At 42.4% G+C, this 26,310-nt stretch overlaps 4 protein-coding genes across 6 annotated transcripts; 2 read left to right on the forward strand and 2 right to left on the reverse strand.

Annotated features, from left to right (window-relative positions):
* Positions 1 to 2,565: 2,565 nt before the first annotated feature.
* Positions 2,566 to 6,500, reverse strand: si:ch211-201h21.5 (uncharacterized protein LOC555526 homolog). Of its 2 annotated transcripts, none has more exons than XM_035175937.2 (6): positions 6,421 to 6,500; positions 5,223 to 5,411; positions 4,145 to 4,327; positions 3,952 to 4,063; positions 3,744 to 3,880; positions 2,566 to 3,162 (listed from the first exon to the last, which is right to left on the reverse strand). In XM_035175937.2, exons 2-6 carry the CDS (start codon positions 5,409 to 5,411, stop codon positions 2,797 to 2,799), a joined length of 987 nt encoding a protein of 328 aa, XP_035031828.2. In that variant the 5' UTR covers positions 6,421 to 6,500; the 3' UTR covers positions 2,566 to 2,796. The 2 variants fall into 2 exon arrangements, with proteins under 2 accessions (XP_035031828.2, XP_035031829.2); XM_035175938.2 differs by lacking the exon at positions 6,421 to 6,500 and adding an exon at positions 6,147 to 6,379.
* A 197-nt stretch (positions 6,501 to 6,697) lies between these two features.
* LOC118120720 (basic immunoglobulin-like variable motif-containing protein) lies at positions 6,698 to 14,611 on the forward strand. The gene is made up of 10 exons (XM_035175934.2): positions 6,698 to 6,941; positions 7,781 to 8,337; positions 8,418 to 8,547; positions 8,796 to 8,891; positions 9,948 to 10,052; positions 10,143 to 10,237; positions 10,321 to 10,453; positions 12,058 to 12,141; positions 12,559 to 12,655; positions 12,744 to 14,611. Exons 2-10 carry the CDS (start codon positions 7,860 to 7,862, stop codon positions 13,044 to 13,046), a joined length of 1,521 nt encoding a protein of 506 aa, XP_035031825.1. The 5' UTR covers positions 6,698 to 6,941; positions 7,781 to 7,859; the 3' UTR covers positions 13,047 to 14,611.
* On the reverse strand, positions 14,442 to 20,055 carry zgc:172121 (uncharacterized protein LOC337599 homolog). The gene is made up of 8 exons (XM_035175939.2): positions 19,309 to 20,055; positions 18,178 to 18,245; positions 17,899 to 18,071; positions 17,705 to 17,808; positions 16,579 to 16,740; positions 16,288 to 16,493; positions 14,833 to 14,912; positions 14,442 to 14,744 (listed from the first exon to the last, which is right to left on the reverse strand). Exons 1-8 carry the CDS (start codon positions 19,405 to 19,407, stop codon positions 14,656 to 14,658), a joined length of 981 nt encoding a protein of 326 aa, XP_035031830.1. The 5' UTR covers positions 19,408 to 20,055; the 3' UTR covers positions 14,442 to 14,655.
* On the forward strand, positions 20,011 to 25,963 carry LOC118120719 (dynein axonemal intermediate chain 2). 2 transcript variants are annotated; one of them, XM_035175933.1, is made up of 12 exons: positions 20,012 to 20,282; positions 20,679 to 20,840; positions 21,489 to 21,610; positions 21,708 to 21,850; positions 21,926 to 22,039; positions 22,120 to 22,259; positions 22,369 to 22,491; positions 23,335 to 23,558; positions 23,644 to 23,779; positions 23,866 to 24,012; positions 25,078 to 25,302; positions 25,709 to 25,963. In XM_035175933.1, the coding sequence occupies exons 1-12, from the start codon at positions 20,100 to 20,102 to the stop codon at positions 25,757 to 25,759; spliced, it is 1,770 nt and encodes a 589-aa protein (XP_035031824.1). In that variant the 5' UTR covers positions 20,012 to 20,099; the 3' UTR covers positions 25,760 to 25,963. The 2 variants fall into 2 exon arrangements, with proteins under 2 accessions (XP_035031823.1, XP_035031824.1); XM_035175932.1 differs by lacking the exon at positions 25,709 to 25,963 and having other exon boundaries at positions 20,011 to 20,282; positions 25,078 to 25,662.
* Positions 25,964 to 26,310: the final 347 nt, after the last annotated feature.

Here is a 26,310-nt window from a genome sequence, read left to right on the forward strand (position 1 = left end):
TGGTCGTCAATATTACCATGAATCCCTGTTCACGGTTTGTTTCCTGTTTCGAGACAAATACTTCTAAATGTAACCGCGGGAACTAAAACGACTGAAACGTTACAATAATGCATCATGAATTAATTTCTTCAGCATTGAGGCTCTTTGGTTAAAACAAATCACTTCTCCGTCTAAGGGTGTTATAGTTGTGCACAAACATGTCACAGATGGCAAAACAACACAAGTCCATACGGCTCAGTCCATCAAATGATATTCTTCATGCTGATTTGGTCACATGAGAAACCTATGTAACTGAAACTTAATGCGATTTAGATCCTAATTAAAGAAGATATGAGCCAAAAATGTTTAAACTTTTTAGGAGACTGACTGGTCATAACTTCTTTAATATAGGTCACACAAATTCTTTTCACATAGTTTTATTTTAACAATAAAATATCAACAATATTAAAAAAATAACAGTTAAAGTTGGAAAAAATTGGAAAAATATATATATTCTAAAATTGGACAATTTTTTTGTTATGTCATTAAAAGCTACAAATGAACCTTAGTTCAATTTATTGCAACAGGACACACTACTGTTTAAATGAACCTCGAAGAAACAGTGGCCATTCTCAATGTCTGCTCCTTCAAAGTCTGTGATGCAGCAATTGCATCTTTTCTCAACATCGTGTATGTTCCGGTTTATCACAGGTTCAACCACCACCAGCTCCATCACCAGTGTAGCAGGGCATTATGGGAATGTGTTCCATGGAGATGATCCACAAGTGTAAAGGTTCAATCTTTATCCCCCAGTGCTGGACACAATCTCTTCAACCCACCAAATCTTACATTTGATGCAGGATGAGTGGAGAAATTCATTGGTTTATTGGCACACGCAGAAAATATGACATTTCATTTAGCTGACGCTTTTATCCAAAGCAACTTACAATAAGTGCATTCAACCATGAGGGTACAAACCCAGAGCAACAAGAATCAAGAAAGTACTATTTCTTCAAGAAAGCCAAACTACAAAGTGCTATAAGTAAGTGCCTTTTAAGTGCTACTAAATCACTACTTTTTTATTTTTATTTTTACATTCATATACACTACCGTTCAAAAGTTTGGGGTCACGTGTTTTCCATGAAAACTCACTTTTATTTATCACATGAGTTGCAAAATGAATAGAAAATATAGTCAAGACATTGACAAGGTTAGAAATAATGATTTTTATTTGAAATATTAATTTTGTTCTTCAAACTTTGCTTTCGTCAAAGAATGCTCCATTTGCAGCAATTACAGCATTGCAGACCTTTGGCATTCTAGCTGTTAATTTGTTGAGGTAATCTGTAGAAATGTCCCCCCCTCCTGAAGCACCCCACAAGTTGGATTGGCTTGATGGGCACTTCTTGCGTACCATACGGTCAAGCTGCTCCCACAACAGCTCAATGGGGTTGAGATCTGGTGACTGGCTAGCTACTCCATTACAGACAGCATACCAGCTGCCTGCTTCTTCCCTAAATAGTTCTTGCATAATTTGGAGGTGTGCTTTGGGTCATTGTCCTGTTGTAGGAGGAAATTGGCTCCAATCAAGCGCTGTCCACAGGGTATGGCATGGCGTTGCAAAATGGAGTGATAGCCTTCCTTATTTAAAATCCCTTTACCTTGTACAAATCTCCCACTTTACCAGCACCAAAGCAGCCCCAGACCATCACATTACCTCCACCATGCTTGACAGATGGCGCAGGCACTCTTCCAGCATCTTTTCACCTGTTCTGCGTCTCACAAATGTTCTTCTGTGTGATCCAAACACCTCAAACTTTGATTCGTCTGTCCATAACACTTTTTCCAATCTTCCTCTGTCCAATGTCTGTGTTCTTTGCCCATATCAATCTTTTTCTTTTATTGGCCAGTCTCAGATATGGCTTTTCTTTGCCACTCTGCCTAGAAGGCCAGCATCCCGAGTCGCCTTCACTGTAGACGTTGACACTGGCGTTTTGTGGGTACCATTTAAAGAAGCTGCCAGTTGAGGACCTGTGAGGCGTCTATTTCTCAAACTAGAGACTCTAATATACTTGTCTTCTTGCTGAGTTGTGCACCGGGCCTCCCACTCTTTCTACTCTGGTCAGAGCCCGTTTGTGCTGTTCTCTGAAGGGAGTAGTACACACCGCTGTAGGAAATTTCCAGTTTCTTCGCAATTTCTCGCATGGAATAGCCTTCATTTCTAAGAACAAGAATAGACTGGCGAGTTTCACATGAAAGTTCTCTTTTCTGGCCATTTTGAGAGTATAATCGAACCCACAAATGTGATGCTCCAGATATTCAACTAGCTCAAAGGAAGGCCAGTTTTATAGCTTCTCTCACCAGCAAAACAGTTTTCAGCTGTGCTAACATCATTGCACAAGGGTTTTCAAGGGTTTTCTAATCATCCATTAGTCTTCTAAGGCGATTAGCAAACACAATGTACCATTAGAACACTGGAGTGATAGTTGCTGGAAATGGGCCTCTATACACCTATGTAGATATTTCATTAAAAACCAGACGTTTCCACCTAGAATAGTCATTTACCACATTAACAATGTATAGAGTGTATTTCTGATTCATTTAATGTTATCTTCATTGAAAAAAACAGTGCTTTTCTTTGAAAAATAAGGAAATTTCTAAGTGACCCCAAACTTTTGAACGGTAGTGTATATATATATTTGTATTAATACAGGGGGAGCATCCTCATGGGTGATGACACCATCGGGTGAAGGAGGTTCCTATTATTTGTCAAATTTGTATGAGCAGTATATCCATTTTCCATCAGGGCACCAAAGATTACTTCTTACATGGTTGCCTAAGAGACCCCATTAGTAGCTGACCAAACTTGGCCATATCACACCTAGTCATAACAAACACACTGTGACTCTTCTTCAGCGTGTTTGTGCGATCTAGTGCCATCATGCCACGAGCGATGGAACCCTGCAGCTCCACGCGAACGGGACACTGGATGCTCTCCGTCACCACACTGCCGTCAATGCAGGCGGCCATCGCATAGGCATCATACGAGACGAAGCACGGTCCAAAGTACACGTCTCTCTTGTTCACAAAACCCTCTTTGGAGTAGGCCCAGCACTTGGATGTTATCATCTTCATGAAGCGTGCGGCTGGTGCATCCTGGTTGATCAACTCCTCAAAGAAGTCCTGCACAAGTAAAATCAGGTTAAAGCAAGCAGGGGCGTTGGAACAGGGAAGGCAAAGCAGGCAATTGCCTGAGGCGCCTGAGAATGGTTGATTGTGTTAGTCCATAGCAACATGGAGACTGCTGTGAGACCCTCCTTAAATTCTATGATCAGATACTATGTACAGAGGCTGAAATAACACCATGGGAGGAAATCCCCTGAAACCTTGTTCATACTATACGATTTTTGGCCAGATTAGCCAGTTGCTGTCGAGTTTTGCTAATCGACGACAAAGACCCAGATAAACACTCAATTGGCAGTTGCCAATCGCTATGTGTGAACTCATCAAAGATCAGAGAGCCTTGCCGATGGGTCCTTTTTGCGTTGCAGACTCAAATCTGATTTCCAACCTGTTGGGAATCCAGTCAGAGTCTACGTAAACTGCATAGCAATCCAACAACTTTGAAAGTTGTGAACTGTGAACTTGACTGAACTTTGGATGTAGGCCCCTTCAGGTCCCTTTAGCCTGAAGCCCCCCACGCCCTTGAGAGGCTCCTGGAAGTGAGACAGTCAGACAGACTTACTAAGCTCTACACATCTTACCCATGTCAGTCCGTTTCTGCACGCATATTCCCATGTTGCGATGTATGTAGGGCAGAGAAACTCTTCAAGAACAATATAGGCAGACTCTGGGTCCATTGCAAAGTTGAACTCTGCACACAGTTTCACATTTCCTATTCCTACAAAGACAAAAGAAATGTTTACTTATCATGTCTGCAATACAAACACTGTAATCATGTTGTGGTATTACCTTCCTTGTTGCCACCCATAATGTACAGATCTTTGAGCTTTTGGGGAAAGCGTGGATCCAGTCTGACAGCCAGTGCCAGATTAGTGAGCGGGCCGAGGGCGACCAAGGAGACCTGTGGAAGGCATGTTTTAGTAGTACACCACCACCAGAGGGCAGCTGCAGATCACAGGCAGACCACAGTGAGGCCTCTCACCTGGTTCTGGTTTTCAGACACCAGTCTTATCAATGCATTGGCTGCAGGCTCCTTCTGGATTTTCTCCTCCCACTGTGGATCTTTATCTTCAATCACGTCTCCAAGTCCATCAGTGCCAAAGTGGTCAGTACTTGAGTTACTGTCTCTGACCAGAGGGACGCCAGAGCCTCGAAACACTGGAATCTGCAGGAAAAAAAGTTCCCATTAGTGCAGTTTTTACTGGGATTTCTTTGTCCGACATACTTTAATTATTGGACAGCTTAACCCCTACTGTTCATGCAACCTTATTATAAAATGTCACCATGTTTTAATCAACTCACTTTACTTCCTGAACACTACAGTGACCAAATGGACCATTAAAAGCTTTCTAGGTTACTAAGTATCATTCTATTGTTTATTTACTTGAGTAAATAATCGTCTGACTACAGCTGTTATCTTCCTGTGGTCACTGAAGTGAATGATCCAGAGCCAGATTAGCTGAAAATGGAGACCTAACAGTATAGATTTTTGGGGGCTGATGTAGACAACGATATTAGGAAATAAAGAAATCTGATATAAATATATGATTCTTAAGATGTCGTTATCAAACCCTTGATAACCTCAGTAATTGAGGCTTTATATTTGACAGCTTAACCCTAAACTTTATTATAAATTACTATAATCAAAAGTAAGCACAAATAAAACCAAATATGTAGAACTTGAATAAAGAAAATAAGCATATTTTTAGGGTTAAAATGCACATATTAAAAAAACAAGTTTTCATATTATATACTGGTGTGTCTGTAAAGGGCTCAGTTCGGCTGAAATCGATAACTCTGGTGGTCTGTGGTTGATATTGATGTATAATATCAATACAATATGTTTGATTTATATCAATACAATACATACTGTGAGCCATGTTGCATTAAGAAAAAGTTTGTCAGCCACACATTTGTTCCTGGATCAAAATGAGCTTTTTGATAAGTGTTAAAATGACCCATGTTTACATTCTCCTGATCCTGGATCCTCTATCCCTCCCGTTCAGGTATAGAATTATTGATCCGACGGTCGAAATGTAGTGTGTCTTGGGTAAAAGTACCTCCTCACGCTCACAGATGGAGAGCACCCTCAAAACATTCTGACACACATTGTCGACCGCGGCGTTTCCAAACACGCAGGTGACGCCCAGGATCTGGATGTTCGGTGCTGCCAAGGCCATGATGATGGCCTGAGCATCGTCTATGCCGCAGTCTGTGTCGATGATCACCAGTTTCTTTGCCATGGTCATCTGTAAGATTCAAATTTCAGAAATCACTGTCAAAACCGTGCCAAGATGAAAGTGAATCATTCCTTTTTAATTTTCTCCTGCCAAAAATATCACTCTTAAAGCAACGAGTGGTCATAAGGAGTCAGGTGCTCGCAGTGACCATCTGGTTTTTCACTGTTACACCTGAAATGTATTGAGGAAAACAGCTGAATCAACGTTTCAGCAGCAGTGAAATGTGATAGTTTTTAAAGGTTTAATATAAACCTGTGGTTCTTCAGCTGCTCTAGAGGAAACTAATACAACTATTACAACTACTTCTTCTGTTGCTCTTCCTCCATCTTCCTCTTCTCCACCTCCTCCTCCTCCTTTTCCATCTGCTCCTCTTACCATCTTCTGCTCCTCTTTCTTCCTCCTTTTTTCTTCTCCTCATCCTCAACCCTCTTCCTCTTCTGTCTTCTTCTCTTCCTCCTCTTCCCTATCTTATTCTTCTTATAGTCCTTCTTCCTCTTCTTCTCCTCCTCTCATCTTTCTACCTCCTTCTTCTTCTCGCTCTCTTTCTTCCTCTTCTCCTCCTTTTTCTCCTATTTTTTTTACATCCTCCTACTTCTCCTCCTTCTCTTGCTACCCCTTCCCCTTTTTCCCCAATATTTTTTGGCTTCCTTATTATTCCTGTCTTCCTCTTTTCCTCCTCCTTCTCTGTCATACACATACACATGTACACATCTATTGTAACTTCACAGAGTCAAAAGGCCTCACCTTTGTGAAGAATGAGCTCAGACATATTTTGTGAGCTCAACTGTTGCCATTAAATATCAAGTCAGCCCAGTGAAGTCAAAGTGACAGGAAGGTCTAATGAACCTGTCTCATGTCTCCTGAGACTAACACCTGTTCCTCTGGCTCCCGGTGAATCACTCCGTGTTTGAGCTGCGACATGTCGTCAGATCACAGTGTTCTTCCTGTAGTTTACAGTGTTCTTCCTGTAGTTTACAGTGTTCTTCCTGTAGTTTACAGTGTTTACAGTGACACTTACCTCCCGTGTGCAGTGAAGTTTAAAGAGACTCTGCTGAGACTGCTGGGACTAGTTTGGAACAGCAGGATCGGTCCATTTTTTTTCTAACAGGGGGGTATACGGGCTGAGGAGAAGCCGTCCATTTTCTTACTTAAATTTAATTGAACAATAATTCCATTTACTGGTGTGAATACGCGAATTATACGCGTTTGTGTTTCACATTATTTTCCAGCTAAGTGTTTTCAGTGTCATTACCATATTTATCTGCTAGCACCAGAGCACCCCTGCTCAGACGTCAGAATGGCACGGTCCGTGAGGCGGAGCAGGAAGTGGGTGTCAGCAGCAGGACGGTGCAGGACTTACATGGTGGAATTTGAACATGTTCCACGTTCATGTGCACCGAGCTGTAGGCACGTGAGGCGAGTTTGACGTGTGACCAGCTCACAGACACTTTCTGTCCTGACACCTCGCTCCTCGCTGCGATGGAGACGTAACAGCTGGGCGTGTGTACACGGGCTGACCAGCGCACAGCGGCGTCACAGGTGAGGTGTCTGTTAATGTTCAATAACAATAACAACAACAACAGCAGCAGCAGCAGGCTGCTTCCTCACTGTGTGACTTATTGTAGGTTAGAGGTAATGCTGTGCGATCCTGTCCTACTTAGCATCATGGCCTCTCGTCCCCGTGCGTGGTGTCACACCATAACACCGTCAGTGGTACTGAGGCCACCGACGAGCGACACAGACCTCACCCCTCTGCAGGGAGGACCACTGATAGTCAGAGACTCCCATACCAACTCTGCAATATTACTACTCATCTGCAATATAACTATTCATCTGGAATACAATTGCAATATAACTTATCATCTGCACAACTATTTGTGTCGATAACTATTCCCCCGTATTATGTTCCATGTCATGTGCAATATTCCTCATTACTTCTATCATTACTTACTGCCAGTTTAGGTTCAGTTTTTCAAGTAACTTACTAATTGCTTTAATTTCTATTGTTAATTCTATTAGACACTAGTTCTGCATTTACTGTGAATACACTTCATATATTTATTTTCTCTTATAATTCATTAAATACTTTTATTTTGTCTACACTTTTTTCGACTTAATTCTATATCGTTTTATTGTCTGTATTTTATAGTGTGTTACTGTAACCTCAGAGCAAGCTGGAACAAGAAATGACTTGATTAATACAGTCTTATTTTCTCTTATCTAACATCACTGTAAGTTTAAACAATGATATTCTGGGTTGTGACTTGGATAACATTGTGATCAATGTGTGTTGAAACCCTGTTGTCACTGCACCTCCTCAATATCTTCCCTTTAAATCTCTGTGCTGTTTTTATAAATGCCTCTCTTCTCATCCCCAGAAGAGACAGCTTTCACTTCAGCATCACAGTCAGCTTCAGCTGTTTCTCCCACCCATCATATATTTAAAGTGGCTGTTCAATGCCTAATACATCAGATGTTCAAGGAGGGAACCTGTCTGGGCCAGAAGAGCCATCAGGGCAGCAGAGGACAACTGATGGGGAGGAGGGCCGCGGCCTGCTCAGCTCCCTGGCCCGGGACGCCGCCAGAGCGAGGAGGGCTTCCAGCGTCGAGCTCCACCTGCCATGGACCTGCCCGGTCACACACTCCAGAGAAAAGTTCTACACAGTTTGCTCAGACTATGCTCTCCTCAACCAGGCTGCTTCGGTGTATTGTCCCCCGAGCACAGCCATGGACGATGTACAGAACAAGCAGGATGATGGGCCCACGCTGATGAAGACCAAACCCTCAGTTGACTTCAGCTCTTGTGGGGCCCATGTGGGATCAGACGGGGACTATGAAATGGAGCAAGTGTCCTCTGGCAACACCAAACCTATTCTGGCTTGGGAGATCGACACAGTAGACTTCGATGCCGTGCTTATGAGAAAAATAAGAACAAGTAAGAAAGATCTCATAACTAAAGTCTGTGATATGAATTTAAAAAATTTGTCAGTGAGATAATCTCAAACTACATTTCAGGCAATGTGAAGAAATGCAGCACCAAGAAGATGAAGTCATCAGACAGACCCAGCCGCAATCTGCAAGACATCCCTCCTCACGCCTCCATGGAGGAGATCAAACAGCGAAAAGTGCTCGACCTCAGAAGATGGTAATGTTCCAACATTTTTTAATTAATGCACAGTAAAGAATTGCAGATGCACATGCAGGAAACCATAACTTGTACTGGAGAATGCAGGGAGAGGAGTTATATTAAACCTGATTTAATCAGGCATTTTGGTAAACATGCACTGTTTTCACTCGTTATTCTTTAGAGACTTTATACTGGAAAGGACAATTTTGCATCACATTGTTAATGTGATATAATGGTTTACTCTGTGAATCTGTTTATTATCTCAGGTATTGCATCAGTCGGCCCCAGTACAAGACTTCATGTGGAATCTCCTCTTTGGTGTCCGTTTGGAACTTTTTATACAGCACTTTGGGTGCAGGAAGGTGAGCTGCACATTGTGTTCTCTCTCAGATTTCATGTAAAAATACAGCTCATGACAAAGTAAGGTAGGTACAGTGTGTTCATTGGTTTCCTCCTTGACATTAAAATAAGTCACATCCCTCAGTTTGATCTGCTGTAACAGAACTTATCAATAAAGCTGAGGCTCTCGGTCAGACTATGTCAGACTCACACCAGCAAATGAAATGTGATGAAAGGAATCTCAGTTACAAACTGATTTAAAAACGAGGAATAACTGAACTGAGTTAAAAATAATTCAGAATAGTGCGCTCTTCTCTTGTTTAGTAATCCCCTCTCTAGCTTCTTTCAGACATGCACAAAACTTCGGATAACTTCTTGAAGGTGAGAAATGGCCAAGTTAGAGCCTCCGGACTTTCTCCAGAGTGTCTCTGTCCAGCCCCCTGGTAAAAACGTTTGATAATTTCCTAATTAACCCCTGTTCACAGCAGGAGATCCTCCCCAGGATTCTCCAGCGAGCAGGCGTGTTGATGACGTCTCTAACATGCAACAGAAACAAAAATTAAAACAAATTTGATTGCATGTTTCTAATATTAGCAATCAGTTCTTTTGTTTTGGATACATTCAACTCTAAAAATGTTGTCATCAGACCAGTTAAAAAGCAGGAAGAGCACAGACAATCTCCTGCTCTGGATGTGAAGGAGACAGCAACACAGTGTTCCCTGAGAATCTGACATGGCCACTGTCGTCCTTACAGCTTCTGCAGCTGTCAGTGTACATGATGGAAAAAAAGGCGATTAGACGCAGCATGGACATGAGCCAGTACTTGTTACTACAGCTCCAGATAAACGGCTGTTCCCTCAGATCCCAGAACACTGCTCTCTTTCAGTCAAAAAATGCCGGACCCGTCAATCAACTGTTGATGAGACGTGATCAGCGTGATCTGAAAGCGGTTGTTCTGTTCTATTGTTCTGGACCAGTTTCCTTTTCAAATGGTATCATGTGAGGTGATTTGCATTTTTTCTGTTGCACTGAAGTTGCAGTCGCTTACTAATATGTGCACCTTTTATTTGTGTTGCTAGTCTCCCACCCATCTCTCAGGAGGAGGCTCTGCATATTCTTGGCTTTCAGCCGCCTTTTGAAGAAATAAAGTTTGGTCCTTTCACCGGAAACGCTACTCTAATGCGGTACACAAACATCTCGTTTGGCCTTTTAAAATATTCACTCCATCTCAGGAAACATACCCAACTCCTTAATCAATGCACTTGATCTTACAGGTGGTTCAGACAAATCAACGAAAACTTCAGAATGCGAGGTTGCTCCTACATTCTGTACAAACCCCATGGAAAACACAAGACTGCAGGAGAAACAGGTTAGTCCCACAGCTTCCAACCCCCCCATATATATCTGCTCATAAAGAGCTTAAACAAGTAATAACTGCTTTAATCTTTTCAGCGGAAGGAGCATTGATGAAGCTGACCCAAGGGCTGAAGGATGAGTCCATGGCCTACATTTACCACTGTCAGAACCACTACTTCTGCCCTGTGGGCTTTGAAGCTACACCCCTCAAAGCAGCAAAAGCTTACAGGTAGGTCCACCTCTGTGATTATTGTCATTACAGAGTGTTGATTAGTTTTGTGAATCATCAATTAGTTGTTTAGCCCCTCACTTAGTACCACACAAAGTATGGGATATTATTATGGGATATTATGCCCCTGCGTGACCTATGATAGTGTTGAGGCCCCACCTGCACTTATATACATCTGTCAACAATAGCTACTTCCAGATCGAAGTTAGCTCAAGTTTGTCGAGGGGTTATTTAAGCTTGAGCTTGATTCCATGGTGAGCGATACCCAACCACAACCTGAGCTAGCTGCTCATCATGAAGATGATTACATGCTGGACATCCGTCTGTATATTCACGGTTTGTCAGAGGATGACCAGGAGACGTTGGACCAGTATACTGCTGCTACTGTGTTAGTTAGCCAAAATGACACATTGTTGTACTCTCAATGCTGCCGTGCAGCTGACAAATTGGTCGTGTTGTGGCCTTTTCCTCCTGAGCCGACATTGGTAAAGAACCTCTTGCCCATGTTCCCCGACTTTTTTTCGGAGTTGACCCCAACATAGAACAAGCTGCCGTCTACCCATGTCTCAAATGGACAATTTTTGGATTTGGATGAAGCTGAGAGGACTGGTTTGGTCAATTCCCCACCTATGGAACCAACTCTGCCCACTCATCCAGCCGTGCCCCATAAACACGATGTAGGCGGACCCACAACCCTCCCATCCAAGAACTGCAGGTTCTGTGCTTCGCAGCTTGATAAGATTTATCGAGCTTAAGCTGGTACCCCTTGTTCGCTGAGCTCTGTCATCCCGCTCCAGATACATCAGGCAATGTGTCTGGGAGCATTAGATTCATTTCCGACTGTCTCACTGCGCAGCGCTCTCCTTGGGCTGAGGGATGGTGTCCAAGGTGGTGGCACACACACAGCTGTAGCTTATTCTGTCTGATGTTCCAGACAGGGACACAGTGGTTTATGGTAGCCATATCTGCCTGTCATGTTGGCTATGAGTGTTCTATATGGCTATATGGGTTGTTAAGAGTGTCAGCCGGCTGAGGTTAGTGATTAAATGCAGCATCCCCTCAGGGGATTTGTCTGCTTGAGGACCTATGCAGTTCTTCCTCTGAGCATATTGAGTTTGCAGATATGTCATTTCTCTCATACAAGACTGATTTGCCCCTCGCTTTGAAGTGGGTGGCAACCTTCATGCTTTGTCTGTGCACCGCTCGTGTACCCAGTTCTCTTCTGATGGCTCCAAGGTTACAGAAAAAAGACTGAAAAAACCAGACCTGGAATGTTTATGAAAATGGAAATGAATAGACATTGGTCATTGAAAGTGCTTACAAAAATAGAAGTTTTTTACGTCACGTTTTCACTACGTGCGGCTGTCTGCATGTGTGCAGGAGACCACTAGATCTGCTGTCAACACAATTGAGAAATGTTCTCACAGTCAAGCCTCTCTCTCCTTGGATTGGCTTTGCTCTGCATGTTCTTATTAACCTTGATCTGTGTCTCAACCTATCGGCCTGGAAAGGTCTTGAATTTGATGTTATATATTTGTTTGAGTGTATAAACACTGTATAAATAACAGTTTATAAACAGACAAGTTGTTCTCTGCTGTGCAAAGGGGCCCTCAACCCACAAATGAAATGGAGCACTGGATCCTCATCGGAGAGCCCAGCAGGAAACACCCAGCTATTCATTGTAAAAAGTAAGCTCTGTTTCTCCTCAGTCTCTGCTAAAGTTGATCAGCACTGTTGTTGAGTTGAACAGAGCTCAGCAGTGTGGTTCTGGAAATAAAAATCCCATTTATTTTCTGAAAACAGATTCTGATTACCAGCCCTAATATTGTAACCATCCAAGGTAGACTTACCACAAGCTATGAGATTGTGAAACGATGTTATAAAATCCTGTAGAAGCCAAACATCTGTATAATATCAACTGTTTTATTCACAATGTCAAGGAGAAGTACTACACTACCCACAATCCTCAAGTGTAAAAGTGACGTCTCTTATCGGTAGAGCTAGCTGTTACCATGGAAATGTCTACCACAACCACTAAAATCATGTTGGCGGAGCAAAGTGGGCGTTCACCGTTACGCTCTGTAACATGAAACCACTCTTTTCAGGTGGCTGGACATTGTGACTGACCTCAACACACAGAACCCAGAATACCTGGACATTCGTCACACAGAGAGGGGGATCCAGCAGCGCAAAACCAAAAAGGTTCCTCCCCTCACATCTGTTGTTTTCAATGTTGTTCTTTAAGTAAACACATGTGGGATAGAACTAATAGACTCTCCCTGGCTCGCAGGTGGGCGGCAACCTGCACTGCATCATGGCGTTCCAGAGGGTGAACTGGCAGAAGCTCGGCCCCTGGACAATGAATCTGGAGAACCTGCGCCACGACTTCCACCACTCCAGCACGGAGCGGGCCCACGGACACGCCTCAGAGGACACGGAGGAGAGGACGCCGAGTAAACGCCTGGCCCACCTGGGACGCTCGCACAGTATGGGAAGTCAGAAAGACACCAGCTGGAAACGCCTGTCCAACACCACAGAGTACAGACGGAAGAGCTCCCCTGACAGCGACCTCCAAGAAGACATCACGGACTGAAAAGGTTCAGCGGGACATACAGGGGAGGACGAAATAACAGACATTATAAAACAATTCAGTAGCCTTAATATACAGTTACAGAAAAAGTCTGGAGTTGTTCTGTATTTTATCGTCAATATATGACCAAAACAATATCAGTCCATCGGTCTGTATGTTCTGGCTTCTCTACCCTGTTTGTGGCACTTATCTCCAAACCCATAAGTTCATACTGAAGATGTAAATCTTAAAAAATGCACCACTAATATATGGTTTCAAAACTTAATGTCCTACCACAACTGGGCCTTGTAGTTTTTAATCAAACTATATTTAAACAGAAGTAGAAGAAGAACAATTTTTAAGCAGTGGATTAATACAGTTAATGCTTTTGCGGGTATCCCCCCCCCCCCAGCATAATGGCAAAATAAACGACACTGTATATGTTCATTATAATGAATTAACGTTTGACATATCTGAGCAATAATAGAGTTCTGTGTACAGAGGCATGAGCTCTGGATACACAAGCATTTCTTTTAATATTAACTTTAGATTTAGATTCAACTCAACTGTCAGTTTGAGGCTGTAACATAATTTGCATTGAATTTAATATTCTGTGGAAGGTAGTGTTGGTGAGGGGCTGTAAACTTGGAGCTGATGCACCAGCAACCATATACAAGTCACAGTTACACAATCAGCTACACACGTGAGCTATTACTGTCTGACTTTCGAGGGCGGAGGAAGACCTTGCAGGCCCATGGAGGACAGATGGTTGCTGTCTGGATTGCTTGAGCATCAGTTTCAAATAGTGCAGTCTTTCTTTAAAATCCTTGTGACACATTGCAAACAGAAGAATACTTCACTGTTAAAGAGAGACAGTAGATATCTCCTGAACCAAACATTGAACCCTTAAAAATGAAGATCAGTGAATCAACACTTCTACAGCACTGGAAGGTGTTTCTTTTATTTTGTCCACCCGTGTATTTACATTCCCATGTGACAGTTACACTACAGGATTATTTTAATTTTATCAAACCCATTTCTTTGTGTTTAGTTATGTTTCTATCACATCGTCTGTACCTCACCGCTTGGATACTGTATTAGAGTACATTATATTCAACTCATGCTGTCTTAGGAAACATGGCAATGACATATTTTGCTGTAAATTCAGATCAAAGATCATCCCTCCATATTCCATAGTAGAGGTACAGTGAGTGGGCTTGTTTTGTGCCTGACGTACAGTGGTTAGTTCAGTGGAAATGCCATCCAGTCCCAAGTGTTGTTCAAGCAGCTGTTGTGCTTAGTGAAACCTTCAGTGAGACAGTTGCATAGACCCTTCCAGTTTTTAAAAGACAGGATCTGTACAGAAGTGATGGTGGAATCCTTCACGGACTCTAAAACAAAATGTGAACGACTACATGGTTTGATTTTTTCTGTTTATGTACAGATTTAATTTATTCTTACACTTTTACCAAGAAGGTCTTTGTCTTTGACTTTGACCCAATACGGATGTCATCGTGTACCCACATGGTTTTGATGTAGTGGTATATTTAATTTATTTTACAATAAATTAAGATTTTTACAAACTCCCAGGACAGACTTCTTTGTCACAATCACTGTTACAGTTTCAGTCCAGTCACACTGCAGAGGCGGCAGAGGTACAACTTCCTTTTAACTGTTGTCGTAACTCTTTAATGTGAGCAGGACCAATACGGCAGCAGCCTCCTAATGGACAGACAGAGAGAGAGAGAAGCTCTTCAGAGTAAAAGACTGATGAAAAAGACAAAAGAGAAGAGAAAACAGTTCTTCTTACCTATCAAAAAGGCACCTTGCTTCATCCATGTATGACTGAGTTCAAGTATTGATGCTGATGTTTTTCCTGGAGTCATCCACCTTTGTAGGAAAAAAGAAACGGATGTTGTTGTGTGCCTCTGTGCACATTGGAAAAGACAAATAGTAAATGAAAGTTTTTCTTCACCCTAGTCGAGCGTTTAAGACAGGAGGATGTCGCACCTTGTACAGATTGTTGAGCCCTATGAGGCAAATTGTGGTTTGTGAATATGTGTCTGTTAGTGTGTGGCATTGTTTAATAAAGTCTAAGGAAAATGGCTGCTATTCACAAACTCACAAATCAACATTCTGAGACGTCTCTGCCTCAAGTCTGTATTTTCAATTTTGTTTAGTATTTAAAAAAAAAACCTTTCTGGTAACACACCCAGTAAGTTTAGTTGATTGGATGGAAGTTTGTCGAGAAAATCGAAGGACAGACTGAAAGAAATCTGAACGATATGTAGGATTTCTCATTGGAAAGTCACAGGGCTCAGTTAAATTAGATTTCTGATCATTTGATTTTAACTATATTCTGATACAGAGAATCATGAAATATTTTATTCAGTATTTTCCTGAATATGTAGCTGCAAAGAGCATGTTTGGGTTAAAATGAGTTCAAATTAGTAAACAAGATCAGAGAGCAGCCTCACTAACAACATCTTTGTATCTCAAGTTTCCTTTAATGGATTTCCTGACTATCCTGTTGTAAGATGCTGTATTATTTTCAGGGAAAGATTTTCAGTCTCTTATTCACCAAATGGAATGAGATTCTTAGTTCGGGATCTGTTTTCAATCAATAGCTGAAATGTTAAAACGCAGAATGACTGATACAGGGGTAATTAGCTACTATGGTGGTGAGGAAAACATTGCCTTTACACAAGAGCCCAATTTTGACATCATGTCACATCTGTTGATAAAAATACAGAGGCTGTTAAAGCTGTGACTTTATTATTAAAACTCCATAGCTGTTCAAATTCAGGGGCTGCATCCTTCGGGGATGTGTCTACTTGGCCTAAAAACACTGCCTCCTTCAGGGTCCCCACTGAAATGAGACGGTCTGGTCTACAGAAAAAGATTGTGGTTGCCTAGCAACAGAGCTGGAGTTGAACACTACGAAATCATTTTAATGCCCCTTGTTTTTTTAACACGTGTACTGTTAACTGTTCAGGTGAGATGAAGCCTGATGCTAACGTGCTTGAGTATCAGGATCGTTGCTTGCCAGTGCCATTACCTCTTTGAAAAGGGTTTGTCACTGAAGCCCAATGAATCCTGGGATAGGTTGGGCCGGGAAGGATCCTTTATTTCTCGTGGATGGAAGGATTCATTTCTCAGCTGCATTTGAAGGAGCCTTTAAAATGGGACAGTCTTGCCGCTGAGACGTAATCAGTCTTTAAATGCAGCCCCTGAATTGAGACACAGCTCATGACTTCGGACTCACCCCTGCTCAGTGTCCCACTCCTCTCCACTGTTGGGGTACACCACCCAGCTCATATCTGGGCTCAGCAGGGAGCCTGCAGAGTCCAGCAGCTGCTCCACCAGTGCTGGAGAGCAGCAGTTGACTCCTACAGCGACCAGTTGTGTTGATGTGTTAGCAATCTTCACTGCGTCTGTGAACAGGCTGCCGTCTGATATACACCTCCCATCCTGACAGTTTTTGTACAGACTGTGAGTCACTTTAAAACACTAATGGATCAACATTAACTTTATACTCTTCATGTACAATGGTTACCTTACAGGAGAAGGAGAGCCAGGCTTTGGTGTTGGGAAACTCTCTCAGCAGCTCCACCAGAGCCTCTGCCTCTTTGATACTTGGGATTGTCTCAAAAGCAATGAGGTCAGCGCCTGCTGCTGCTAGGCAACCAATCTGTGGCCGATGCCATACTTTAAGTTCCTTTGGGGAGAAAAGACAAACCTGAGATTCTGAAAATCAAGCGAATTACACCATTATCAAGTTACAGTCACCTCTAGCAAAGAGGTTATGTTTCATGTTTCATCCTTGTGCATTTTCTAATTGTGAGCAGGATTATGCAAAAATACTGAACAAATTTCCACGAAACATGGTGGAAGGGGCCTGGGAGGAACCCTGTTAATGAATCTCAAGCAAGAATTAGGCCCATTGTGTGAGGTCAGGGTCTGGGCAAGGGGAGGAGTTTTGAAGGGGAGGTTATTTAAGGTGTGGCTGTATCCAAGTAAATCCCTTTGTTTGAGAACATGTTGCTATGCACCAGTATGTTTGTTTAAATTGATTGTGCCAATTGTTTAGGAATGTATTTCTACCCTTTGTTTTATGTCTGTCTATTATGCACCCTAGCTCACTTTATGTTTTTGAAGTTAACTAGTTCCTAATGGCCCCTAACGTTTGGTGGTGACATATGTGAGAGAAATGTGTCTTCAGATGCTTTGTTGACATCATTTATGAAGGTAACTTCCTGTATATTTTACTATTTAATTTATTCATATTTATGTTGTTTATTATCTAAAAAATGCATCCATCCATTCATCCATCCACCTATTGTGTCACCTTTAAACTACCTGAACTCGATTCAGTACCTACAGGAAGTTTATAAATGTAGTCTTTTTCAAACACATTACATTTTGGTGCAGATGCGGATTAAAGCGCAGATCCAGGAATTTTGTTTCACTTTCTTTAACCATGCTTTGTGACAAATAAATCACGTAGGTTATCAGACCATTTCTCTTTTCTTTTATTTCTACTATAAGAACTAGACAATCATGTGAAGGTGGAGTTATGCACTAGTGTAGGTGCCATTCAAGCTCTGTATGAGTCAACTTCACACAGCATCCATAATGACTTTAAATGAACCAGTATGAGCACAGTAAGAAGAACCACTCACCTCAATACTCATCTTCTCTGCATACGCCCCAGTGTACTCTGAACCATTGTGCAGAAAAGCCCCGTATGGTCCAACAGAGCCGGCCACCAGGGGACATTTTTGCTCTTAAGAGATAAACAAATCACAACATTCAAATAGCACAAAGACACACTGGGTCCACTCAGCTCAGAGGATATCAGTGTCTGCGTCTGTACCTGTTGCACGGCTCTCAGAGACAAATCTCTTCACTGACTCTTTGGCCAGGTGAACACCAGACATCAACAGCTCTCTGGCACATTCAGAGCTCACGTCCATGTGAGTGATGAACCCTGTGATACTTGCCTGGTATGTGGCTGTGGTGATAACATCAGCTCCACTGCGGAGGAAACTGTGGTAAAATAAAAATAAAAAACACATGGTTTCTGCAGCTGATTATTCATTTCTTCCCCTCTATTCTACTGACTCTGCTACCAGACTACTTCCCGTGGACCCACCTGTAATGAGCCTCTCTTATGGCCTGGGGATTAGTGTGCAACAGTCTGGCACTCCACAAAGGATCTCCCTATGTGTGAGACACACAAGAAGCATCAGTCTATATCTTAAAACACTGATGATATAAAACTATTAATCCCTTTTTTTCTATACAAAGTTGGATGTCTTGGCTTATAGTACTGGACGATATGGCCAAAAATTATATCAAGATAAAACTGTTCATATCAGTCAATATCAATAATTATCACAACAAATGTCATATTTCTTTTAAATTTTAAGACAGAATTTTGCTCCTGAGTGAAGGTGAAGGCTCTTCTTTATGAGCAGAGAATGACAAAGACTTGACAAACAAAAATCTTTCAGAGAGGTGAAACGTAACTACTCTATATTTACTTGATTATTGAAGTTAAATAAAGAATAAGTAGCTCAGCATCATACTTGACATTTCAAATTTGTATTACTTTATATCTTGTCTCCATTAAACAAATTTCAGCAGCTGTAGTTGCTTTGCAGAGTAATATTAGTTGTACTGCAGGAAAAAACAATAAAAAGCAGCATACATGTTGCTGCACCAACAATATTAATAACCCATATTATGCAATAATAAAACACTGACAGAGCCATTTTGGCTGCATAGTGAGTACTTTTACTGTTACTCTACAGCTCAGCTACATTTTCCTATCAATATTTACACATTTCATTTAGATTTTAGAAGTTTTACTTTTAACATTTACTTCTAATGCTTCACCATCAGATTGTGGTATTGCCATTTACACTTGAGAGAATTTTCCTAATAGTTCTTTTAAAAATGTCATTCTACTATTTCAAATTGACTTTTACCATTGAAACACAGCTTTATGCTATCTCATTGTGTTGAGTTAGTTCCGGCAGTGTTTACTTGGTCATCTCAGCAGGAATACAAAGTGCATAATCCCACATTTGAATTTATAAAGATGTAGCTATATCTGACGTAAGGGTACTAAAATGCATAGAGATATTTTGGCCTAATAACATAAAAACAGCTGGTTACAAACATGAAACTGTGCAGTGCAGCCTACCTGCATAATAAGATCATGTGAAATCCCTGCTGGCTGGGAGGCAAGAGTGTTTATGTATGGAGCAGTAAGCTGTACCTGTAAATGTATTCCTTGTGCTTCCAGTTCAGTCGCTAGTCCACCATCCAGAATCAGAGGTTGATGATCAGCCATGTCAGCTCTCAGACGTGAAGCCATAGAGAAACACTGGTTCTATCTACGTCTGTCTAGGTTGTAACTATTATCATAACACAGACTACTGACAAACACACTCTGACTTCATACAGTGAGATAGATCAAACACATGAGGTCGCTTTGTAAACTGTTGTTGTTCCGGGTTACAGAGGAGGGGGAAATGGTGCGTTTACAGTGGCTCGAAACTTTAAATATTAAGGCGATTCCGGTCTTCACACTTGTACCGTATCACCGCTAGATGTCGCATTACACAATGCTGTGACACATGCGGAAGACGAACAGTGTTTTATCATAATATAATTCAGCTCATGAATGAATGAATCATTGTGACTTTATACTTCTGTCACTGACATGTGAAATCACCACGTGAACAAGACCACAGCACCTTCCAGTCGGGCTTTTCCCAAATGTGACATTTTCTTTACGCATGTACTTCATTTATATTCTATGTACATGTTACTAACGGAGCCTAACATGTACGGATGCTACAGTATGTTTGTTGCTATTTATATAAAACCTTCATGTATATTAAAGCTATTTCATTAGTTGAGTTGTATTTCCACATCTTGAACGGAGCGTTACAGTGAGTCCTGAACGCACCTCGACTTTTCAACACCGTTACTATAGAAACGGAGCATAGCATTCCCGCGGGTCACGGTGGAACAGTGGAACGGTAGAACGGTACCGGAGGTTCCATGGAGATCGTCCACGTCTACACGAAGCTCCGCGGGGAGCTCGGCCGCCAGTGTCTGTTCTCGGACCGGCCTGCTGAGCTGCTGGTGGACGTGCTCCCGGAGCCGAGTCTGGGTCAGGAGTTCATCCTGAAAACCCCCAGAGAACAGGCCCAGCAGGTGGGCCGCGACATGTCCGAGCACCAGGTGAGACTCACTGTGTGACACACTGTGTGACAGACACCTGTCTGAAAAACTGTCTGATTTGTTCAGGTGGATTTGGTGCCAATAAGGAGAACCTCGGTTTTATCACTGTTGAGTTTCAGAAAGTGAGGGAGGTAGGCAGGAGGATGGAGTAGGTTTGGACAGGTAGGACAGGTAGGGCTGGGTGTCATCCACATAGCAATGTAAATTAATGTTAAATTTACAGAAGATATGCCAAGAAGAAGTAAGTAGATTATAAACAGAAGGGGCCCCAGGACAGAGCCCTGGGAAACACCAATAGTGACTGGACATGGCTGGTCAAACCCTGGAGAAATTAATTAATGTCCTTGAAATGACAGGTGATAGATTACCTCTGTATTAAATAGTAAAATTCTACAGGTGAACACGGAGCGCTTTGAGTCCAACAGCTGTGGGATTAACCATGTGGAGGGGGGGTGGCCCAAAGATGTCAACCCTGAGGAGATGGAGCAAACCATCCGTTTCAGGAAGAAGGTGGAAAAAGACGAGAGCTACATCAACAGCGTCCTGCAGCTGGCCAGTGTAAGATCCACATCCACCCAGTTCACTCAGTCCACATCCACCCACTTTACCTCAGTCCACATTCACCCAGTTCACCTCAGTCCACATTTACCTCAGTCCACATCCACCCACTTTACCTCAGTCCACCACAATCTGCATCAGTCCACATCTACCCAGTTCACTTCAGTCCATATCCACCCACTTTACCTCAGTCCACCTGAGTCTGCATCAGTCCACAACCACCCACTTTACCTCAGTCCACATCCACCCACTTTACCTCAGTCCACCTCTGTCCGCATTAGTCCACATCCACCCAGTTCCCTTCAGTCCACATCCACCCACTTTACCTCAGTCCACCTCAGTCCACATCAGTCCACATCCACCCACTTTACCTCAGTCCACCTCAGTCTGCATCAGTCCACATCCACCCACTTTACGTCAGTCCACCTCAGTCCACATCAGTCCACATTCATCCACTTTATCTCAGTCCACCCAAGTCCACATCAGTCCACATCCACCCAGTTCACCTCAGTTGACATTGAGTCACTTTTGGTTTGCTCTAATTTACTTTCACTGTGAGTAAAGTGGCTGTCAGCAGATGAGAGGAACGTGTCTACAGCCGTGATGTCACTGTATGATGTCACCATGTAATGTCATGGTTTGGTCCAGGTAATGGAGCACTGCATCAGACAGAACAATGCTGTGGACATCTACCAGGAGTACCTGGAGGACGAGGAAGAGGAGGAGGGAATTCAGGAGCCGCCCTCCGCCAAGACCATCAATGTTTTTAGGTGCAACTGTCATTGCAACAAATTGATGTACAGACGGTGACCGATTGATCGCTGAGGTTGTTTTGTTCATTGCACTCCCTCTCCTTTGTGCCTACAGAGATCCTAATGAGGTGAAACGTACCATTACTGGTCTGTCATGGCATCCGGACAGCGGCAGAAAGCTGGCGGCCGCCTACTCCTGCCTCGAGTTCCAGAAAACTTCAAAAGACATGAGCCTGGACTCCTACATCTGGGACATTGGTGGGTCAGAAAGCAGCTGAATTCAAAAGCACCACAGATTTCAGTCTGTTCACAGATGGATGTTGTATGTTTCAGAGAACCCAAACAGACCAGAGATGACACTCAAGCCGACATCTCCACTTATCTGTCTGGATTATAATCCCAAAGATTCACACACTCTGGTAGGAGGCAGCTTCAATGGGCAGATCGGTACGTTCAGGTCCAGACTGACAGACAGTTATTTTCTGTCTGTGACGAGGTTTATAAAGATGCGACTGTGTTTGTTTTAGCTTACTGGGACACCCGGAGAGGCAGCCAGCCTGTGGAGTGTTCCTCTGTGGAGCACAGTCACAGGGACCCGGTCTACAAAATCGTCTGGCTGCAGTCCAAGACTGGAACTGATGCATTTTCTGCCTCCACGGACGGACAGGTAGACTCATGATTGTTTGAATTAGCCTATTAGGCTGAAGAGGCCTAAATAGGACCAGGGAACTAATCTTTAAAAAAGACTTCTACTAAAAGTCTCCTCTATCCGTCAGGTTCTGTGGTGGGATGTTCGCAAGTTGAGCGAGCCCACAGAGCGTCTGGTTCTGGACCTGGGCAGGGAGGGGAACCTAAATCGGGCTTTAGGAGCCATCTCACTGGAATTTGAAGCCACCATGGTGAGTTTCTGTTATTCTACCCAGCATGGAGCTCAAGATGTGACAAGTCCCCCATGTACTGTGTCCTTTAGCACTGTTGCCTCACAGCAAGAAGGTTCTTGGTTCAAATCCTGGTTCAGCCGGAGTCCTTCTGTGTGGAGTTTCTCCCACAGACCAAGGACAAAGAGAATAGGGTTAGGTAAGAACATAAGAGTGAATGGTTGTTTTTAGTTAGTTTAGTTGTTCTCTGTATGTTGGCCCTGAGATGGGCCGCTGCCCAGGATCCACCAATGTACTGTACACTGGGATTAGCTCCAGCCCCCCTTTGGCTGTGAGTTAATAGTTGTAGATCTCATTGAGAAAGTGATGGGATTTCTGCCCAGTGAGAACATAAAGATTCAAAGGGATGCAATATCTATTTGTCACACATTACCAAGGAGGGCAGAGCAATCAAAAGCAGCTGTCATCTCATACGATTCATTAGCAGAAAGTAGAGGAATAACTTATTAATGCAATATAATTAAAGACAATTCAGACATTTAAGATGTAAATAAAATGGTAAACAAATTCAATAAATGTTTTGTAAATGTAAATATTCCAAAAATAAAGAAAGATCAATGCAGACGGAAACACAATAATGGATAACATAGATTTTCTTGGTTCTACCAACACCCAGAAAACATTTGAAAAAAAGAGAAAGCCCTTATAACTTAAAAGAAACAGAGATCTTTAAAAAAAACGAGATTCAAAACATAATTGATGAAACGTTGCATTAAAGTAGTTCAACAGATTAAAATTAGTTTTAGCAGTTTAATCTCAGACCCTGTGTTTCTGTCTTTGTTACTCTGTCCTATGTCTCTGCAGCCCACTAAGTTCATGGTGGGGACAGAGCAGGGTGTCGTCGTCTCCTGTAACAGGAAGGCAAAGACACCGGCTGAGAAAATTGTTTGTACGTACGATGGTCACCACGGACCCATCTACGCCCTGCAGAGGAATCCCTTCTTTCCCAAAAACTTCCTCACCGTGGGGGACTGGACGGCCAGAATCTGGTCTGAGGACATCAAGGAATCATCCATCATGTGGACCAAGTAGGACTCAGACCCTCCACTCTACCTCCTGCTCAGTTTGGGTCAAACTAGGTCAAGATTTTAACATCCAGTTTTGTTTCCTCAGATATCAGATGTCGTTCCTGACAGATGCCTGCTGGAGTCCAGTCAGACCCTCTGTCTTCTTCACAGTAAAGATGGATGGTGTCTTGGACATCTGGGACATCCTTTTCAAACAGAACGACCCCACACTCAGTCTCAAGGTGCTCTTATCTCCCCCATAAAAAAGTAAATGTCATTGTTGTTTGTTGTTAATGTTGTCGCTCTTGTTGTCCCTGGTCGTCCTTAGGTGTGTGACAAGGCTCTGAACAGCCTCTGCATTCAGGATAACGGGCGTTTGGTGGCGTGTGGTTCTCAGCAGGGCGAGGCCACGCTGCTAGAAATCTGCTCTGGACTGTCGACGCTCCAGAAGAACGAGAAGAATCTGCTGGCTGCTGTGAGAAACACTGAAACACCTGCAGATACATGTTTAATTCCCTAATCTTAGCTTTAGGAAAACTGCGTCCAGGGTGAAGATGTTCAGAAACTCAATGTCAGTGCTGTCGTTTGGAGAGGGAACACTGAGGTTTTGGCCTGTGGTGTCCAAGTGTGCTCCTTTGTTTACATGAGGCGCTTTAGTGGTGTGCCCCAGGGGTCGGTTTTGGGTCCAATTTTATTTTCATGCTCCCCCTGGGTCACATCAAGGCTAAAAGTTAATTTTAATCGATTTTACATACTTTTATTTCATCACGCCTTGACTCAACAGCGTCTTTACACTGGCTCCCTGATGTTTTAGAAAGATTTTACTGATTTTAAATGTTACGGTCTCCATGGCTTTTCTCCCAGCTACATATCAGACCTTTTATTATTTTATGAGCTGTCACGTACAATGAGATCCTCTGCCTGAGGTCGTCTGTGTGTTCCAGACAACCTCAGGCAGAGGTCTTCTGTGTGTTCCAGATTAAAAGCTAAAGGGTCAGCTGAGTCAGTGTCAGTTGAGTCAGTGGAATTAAATTAATTAAATCCCTTGTTGGAACATACTTTTATCAGAGAGCCTTTCCTGATTTTACCTGAAATTTAAAAAAATTAATCTAAAAGAATGTTGTCTTTTAAATTAATAATGTCTTTTAATATTTGTGAGTCCTAGTTGCTGTGGTCTGTTTTATTTTGCTGCCCTTGTAAAGCACTTTAAAACTTAGATTTTGAAAAGTGCTCTACACTCAAATGTACAGTTACTCTTTCACTATATTGAAAAACAGTTGCATCAGAATCCATTCCCTCTTCTCGATGCAGAACCATCTTTATTAATTCCCATGTGGACGAGGCCTCGGAGAAAAAGTGATGAAACTGTTACGGCTTCAAATACGGCTTCACTTACCACAAGGAGTGAAGCTCAGGACAGTTTACTGTAAATGATAGATCTTACTGTAGCAGGACAACCTGTGGAGCATCCCAGATGTTCCACCGTGAAGTGGAAACAAGCTGAAACATCTCAGGCATCACTGTGTTTCTGTATTTCCAGATGTTTGAGCGCGAGACAAAGCGAGAAAAGATCCTGGAGGCTCGACAGAGAGAGATTCGTCTGAAGGAGAGGAGTCGATCGGAGCAGAGCAAAGAGGAGGAAGGAGGTCAGGAGGAGGGAGAGGAGAGTCCTGATCAGCTGATCGTCAGAGCCGAGAACGACTTCTACAGCATGGTGGAGATGGAGCAGAGGAGGAGGAAGGAGAGGGAGGACGAATCAAACCAGGTGCTTCACCTCCTCGTTCGCTCATGTCTTTCCTTGGTCCTCCTTTGTCCTCCTTTGTTCTGTATTTCCAGATGCAGGACTGTAGACACTTTTGGTTAAAACTAATCAACCCCCAAAAAAACACAGATATTCATAAAACATTTAAAACATATTTTCACACCGTTAGGAACATTCTACTCATGTGGAGCAACAACCCTCCTTTACTGTTATCATTTGAAATTAAAAAAGTAAGATTTCAAATTCAGAAAGTTTTAAATTCAGCCTTAGAACCACCAGGTACAATTGGTTAGTAGAACATGAGGTCCTCAGGTTTTCCGATATTAAACAGTGAATTGTGTTTTTATACTCAGCAGCAACAGTTTCCCTCAAACTGACGTTTAAATATATGAACGATTATGTTTTTCAGGAGAAAGACGTCTGTGAAGAAAAAGAAGTGAAAGACGAAGCAGAAACTTAATAGAAACACGTTTCTCTCCAAAAATGTATTGTGTTTCAAGTGAATGTTGTAATGAAATGAGTATTTTCAGTTTTCACCTGTTTGAAATGTTCAGTGACTGAATTTCTGTAAATCAAACGAGGACACGTTTTACAAGACAAGATTTATAGAAGACACGAGGATGAGGGAAATAAAAAAAATAAAACCAACAGTTTTATGATCTAACATTCTTCTGATTTGAGGTGTTTTGGAGTTTGAATGAATTTGTACTTCTAATAAAGATACTTTTGTACTTTATTCCCAGACCGGATAAAACAAGGTGGTGTCAGTATTTAAACCCTTGAATTGATTCCACTATTAATGGCTCAGCTGTTTATCTCAACCTAATTTACTTAGTTGATTTATATCTTTTTCAATTGAAGGTTCTTATACAACGAGCACGAATAACTTAGTTGGTTTTAACGTTAATGATGAAGTGGATCAATAATCTGCTTTAGTTCCCCTCCTCACGTCTGCATCGTTATTTTCCCGCCTCCAATTGTTCGAAGTTACAACAGGCCCCAAACACTTGT

Source organism: Hippoglossus stenolepis, chromosome 14 (genome assembly GCF_022539355.2).
Source record: "Hippoglossus stenolepis isolate QCI-W04-F060 chromosome 14, HSTE1.2, whole genome shotgun sequence".
Classification (NCBI taxonomy): Eukaryota; Metazoa; Chordata; class Actinopteri; order Pleuronectiformes; family Pleuronectidae; genus Hippoglossus; species Hippoglossus stenolepis.

What these genes read in the sequence shown, in the direction of transcription:
- si:ch211-201h21.5 (XM_035175937.2), bottom strand. Translation starts at nt 5,411, where the DNA reads ATGACCATGGCAAAGAAACTGGTGATCATCGACACAGACTGCGGCATA. An exon ending in CCATCTGTGAGCGTGAGGAG is followed by an intron (nt 4,328 to 5,222) that starts GTACTTTTACCC and finishes TTTTTCCTGCAG; the next exon opens with ATTCCAGTGTTTCGAGGCTC. An exon ending in TATGGGTGGCAACAAGGAAG is followed by an intron (nt 3,881 to 3,951) that starts GTAATACCACAA and finishes TTGTCTTTGTAG; the next exon opens with GAATAGGAAATGTGAAACTG.
- LOC118120720 (XM_035175934.2), top strand. Translation starts at nt 7,860, where the DNA reads ATGCCTAATACATCAGATGTTCAAGGAGGGAACCTGTCTGGGCCAGAA. An exon ending in AGCACTTTGGGTGCAGGAAG is followed by an intron (nt 8,892 to 9,947) that starts GTGAGCTGCACA and finishes TTGTGTTGCTAG; the next exon opens with TCTCCCACCCATCTCTCAGG. An exon ending in AAAGCAGCAAAAGCTTACAG is followed by an intron (nt 10,454 to 12,057) that starts GTAGGTCCACCT and finishes TGCTGTGCAAAG; the next exon opens with GGGCCCTCAACCCACAAATG.
- zgc:172121 (XM_035175939.2), bottom strand. Translation starts at nt 19,407, where the DNA reads ATGGCTTCACGTCTGAGAGCTGACATGGCTGATCATCAACCTCTGATT. An exon ending in ATAAGAGAGGCTCATTACAG is followed by an intron (nt 18,072 to 18,177) that starts GTGGGTCCACGG and finishes ATTTTACCACAG; the next exon opens with TTTCCTCCGCAGTGGAGCTG. An exon ending in GCAAGGTGCCTTTTTGATAG is followed by an intron (nt 14,745 to 14,832) that starts GTAAGAAGAACT and finishes TCTGTCCATTAG; the next exon opens with GAGGCTGCTGCCGTATTGGT.
- LOC118120719 (XM_035175932.1), top strand. Translation starts at nt 20,100, where the DNA reads ATGGAGATCGTCCACGTCTACACGAAGCTCCGCGGGGAGCTCGGCCGC. An exon ending in TGGAATTTGAAGCCACCATG is followed by an intron (nt 22,492 to 23,334) that starts GTGAGTTTCTGT and finishes ATGTCTCTGCAG; the next exon opens with CCCACTAAGTTCATGGTGGG. An exon ending in AGAAGAATCTGCTGGCTGCT is followed by an intron (nt 24,013 to 25,077) that starts GTGAGAAACACT and finishes CTGTATTTCCAG; the next exon opens with ATGTTTGAGCGCGAGACAAA.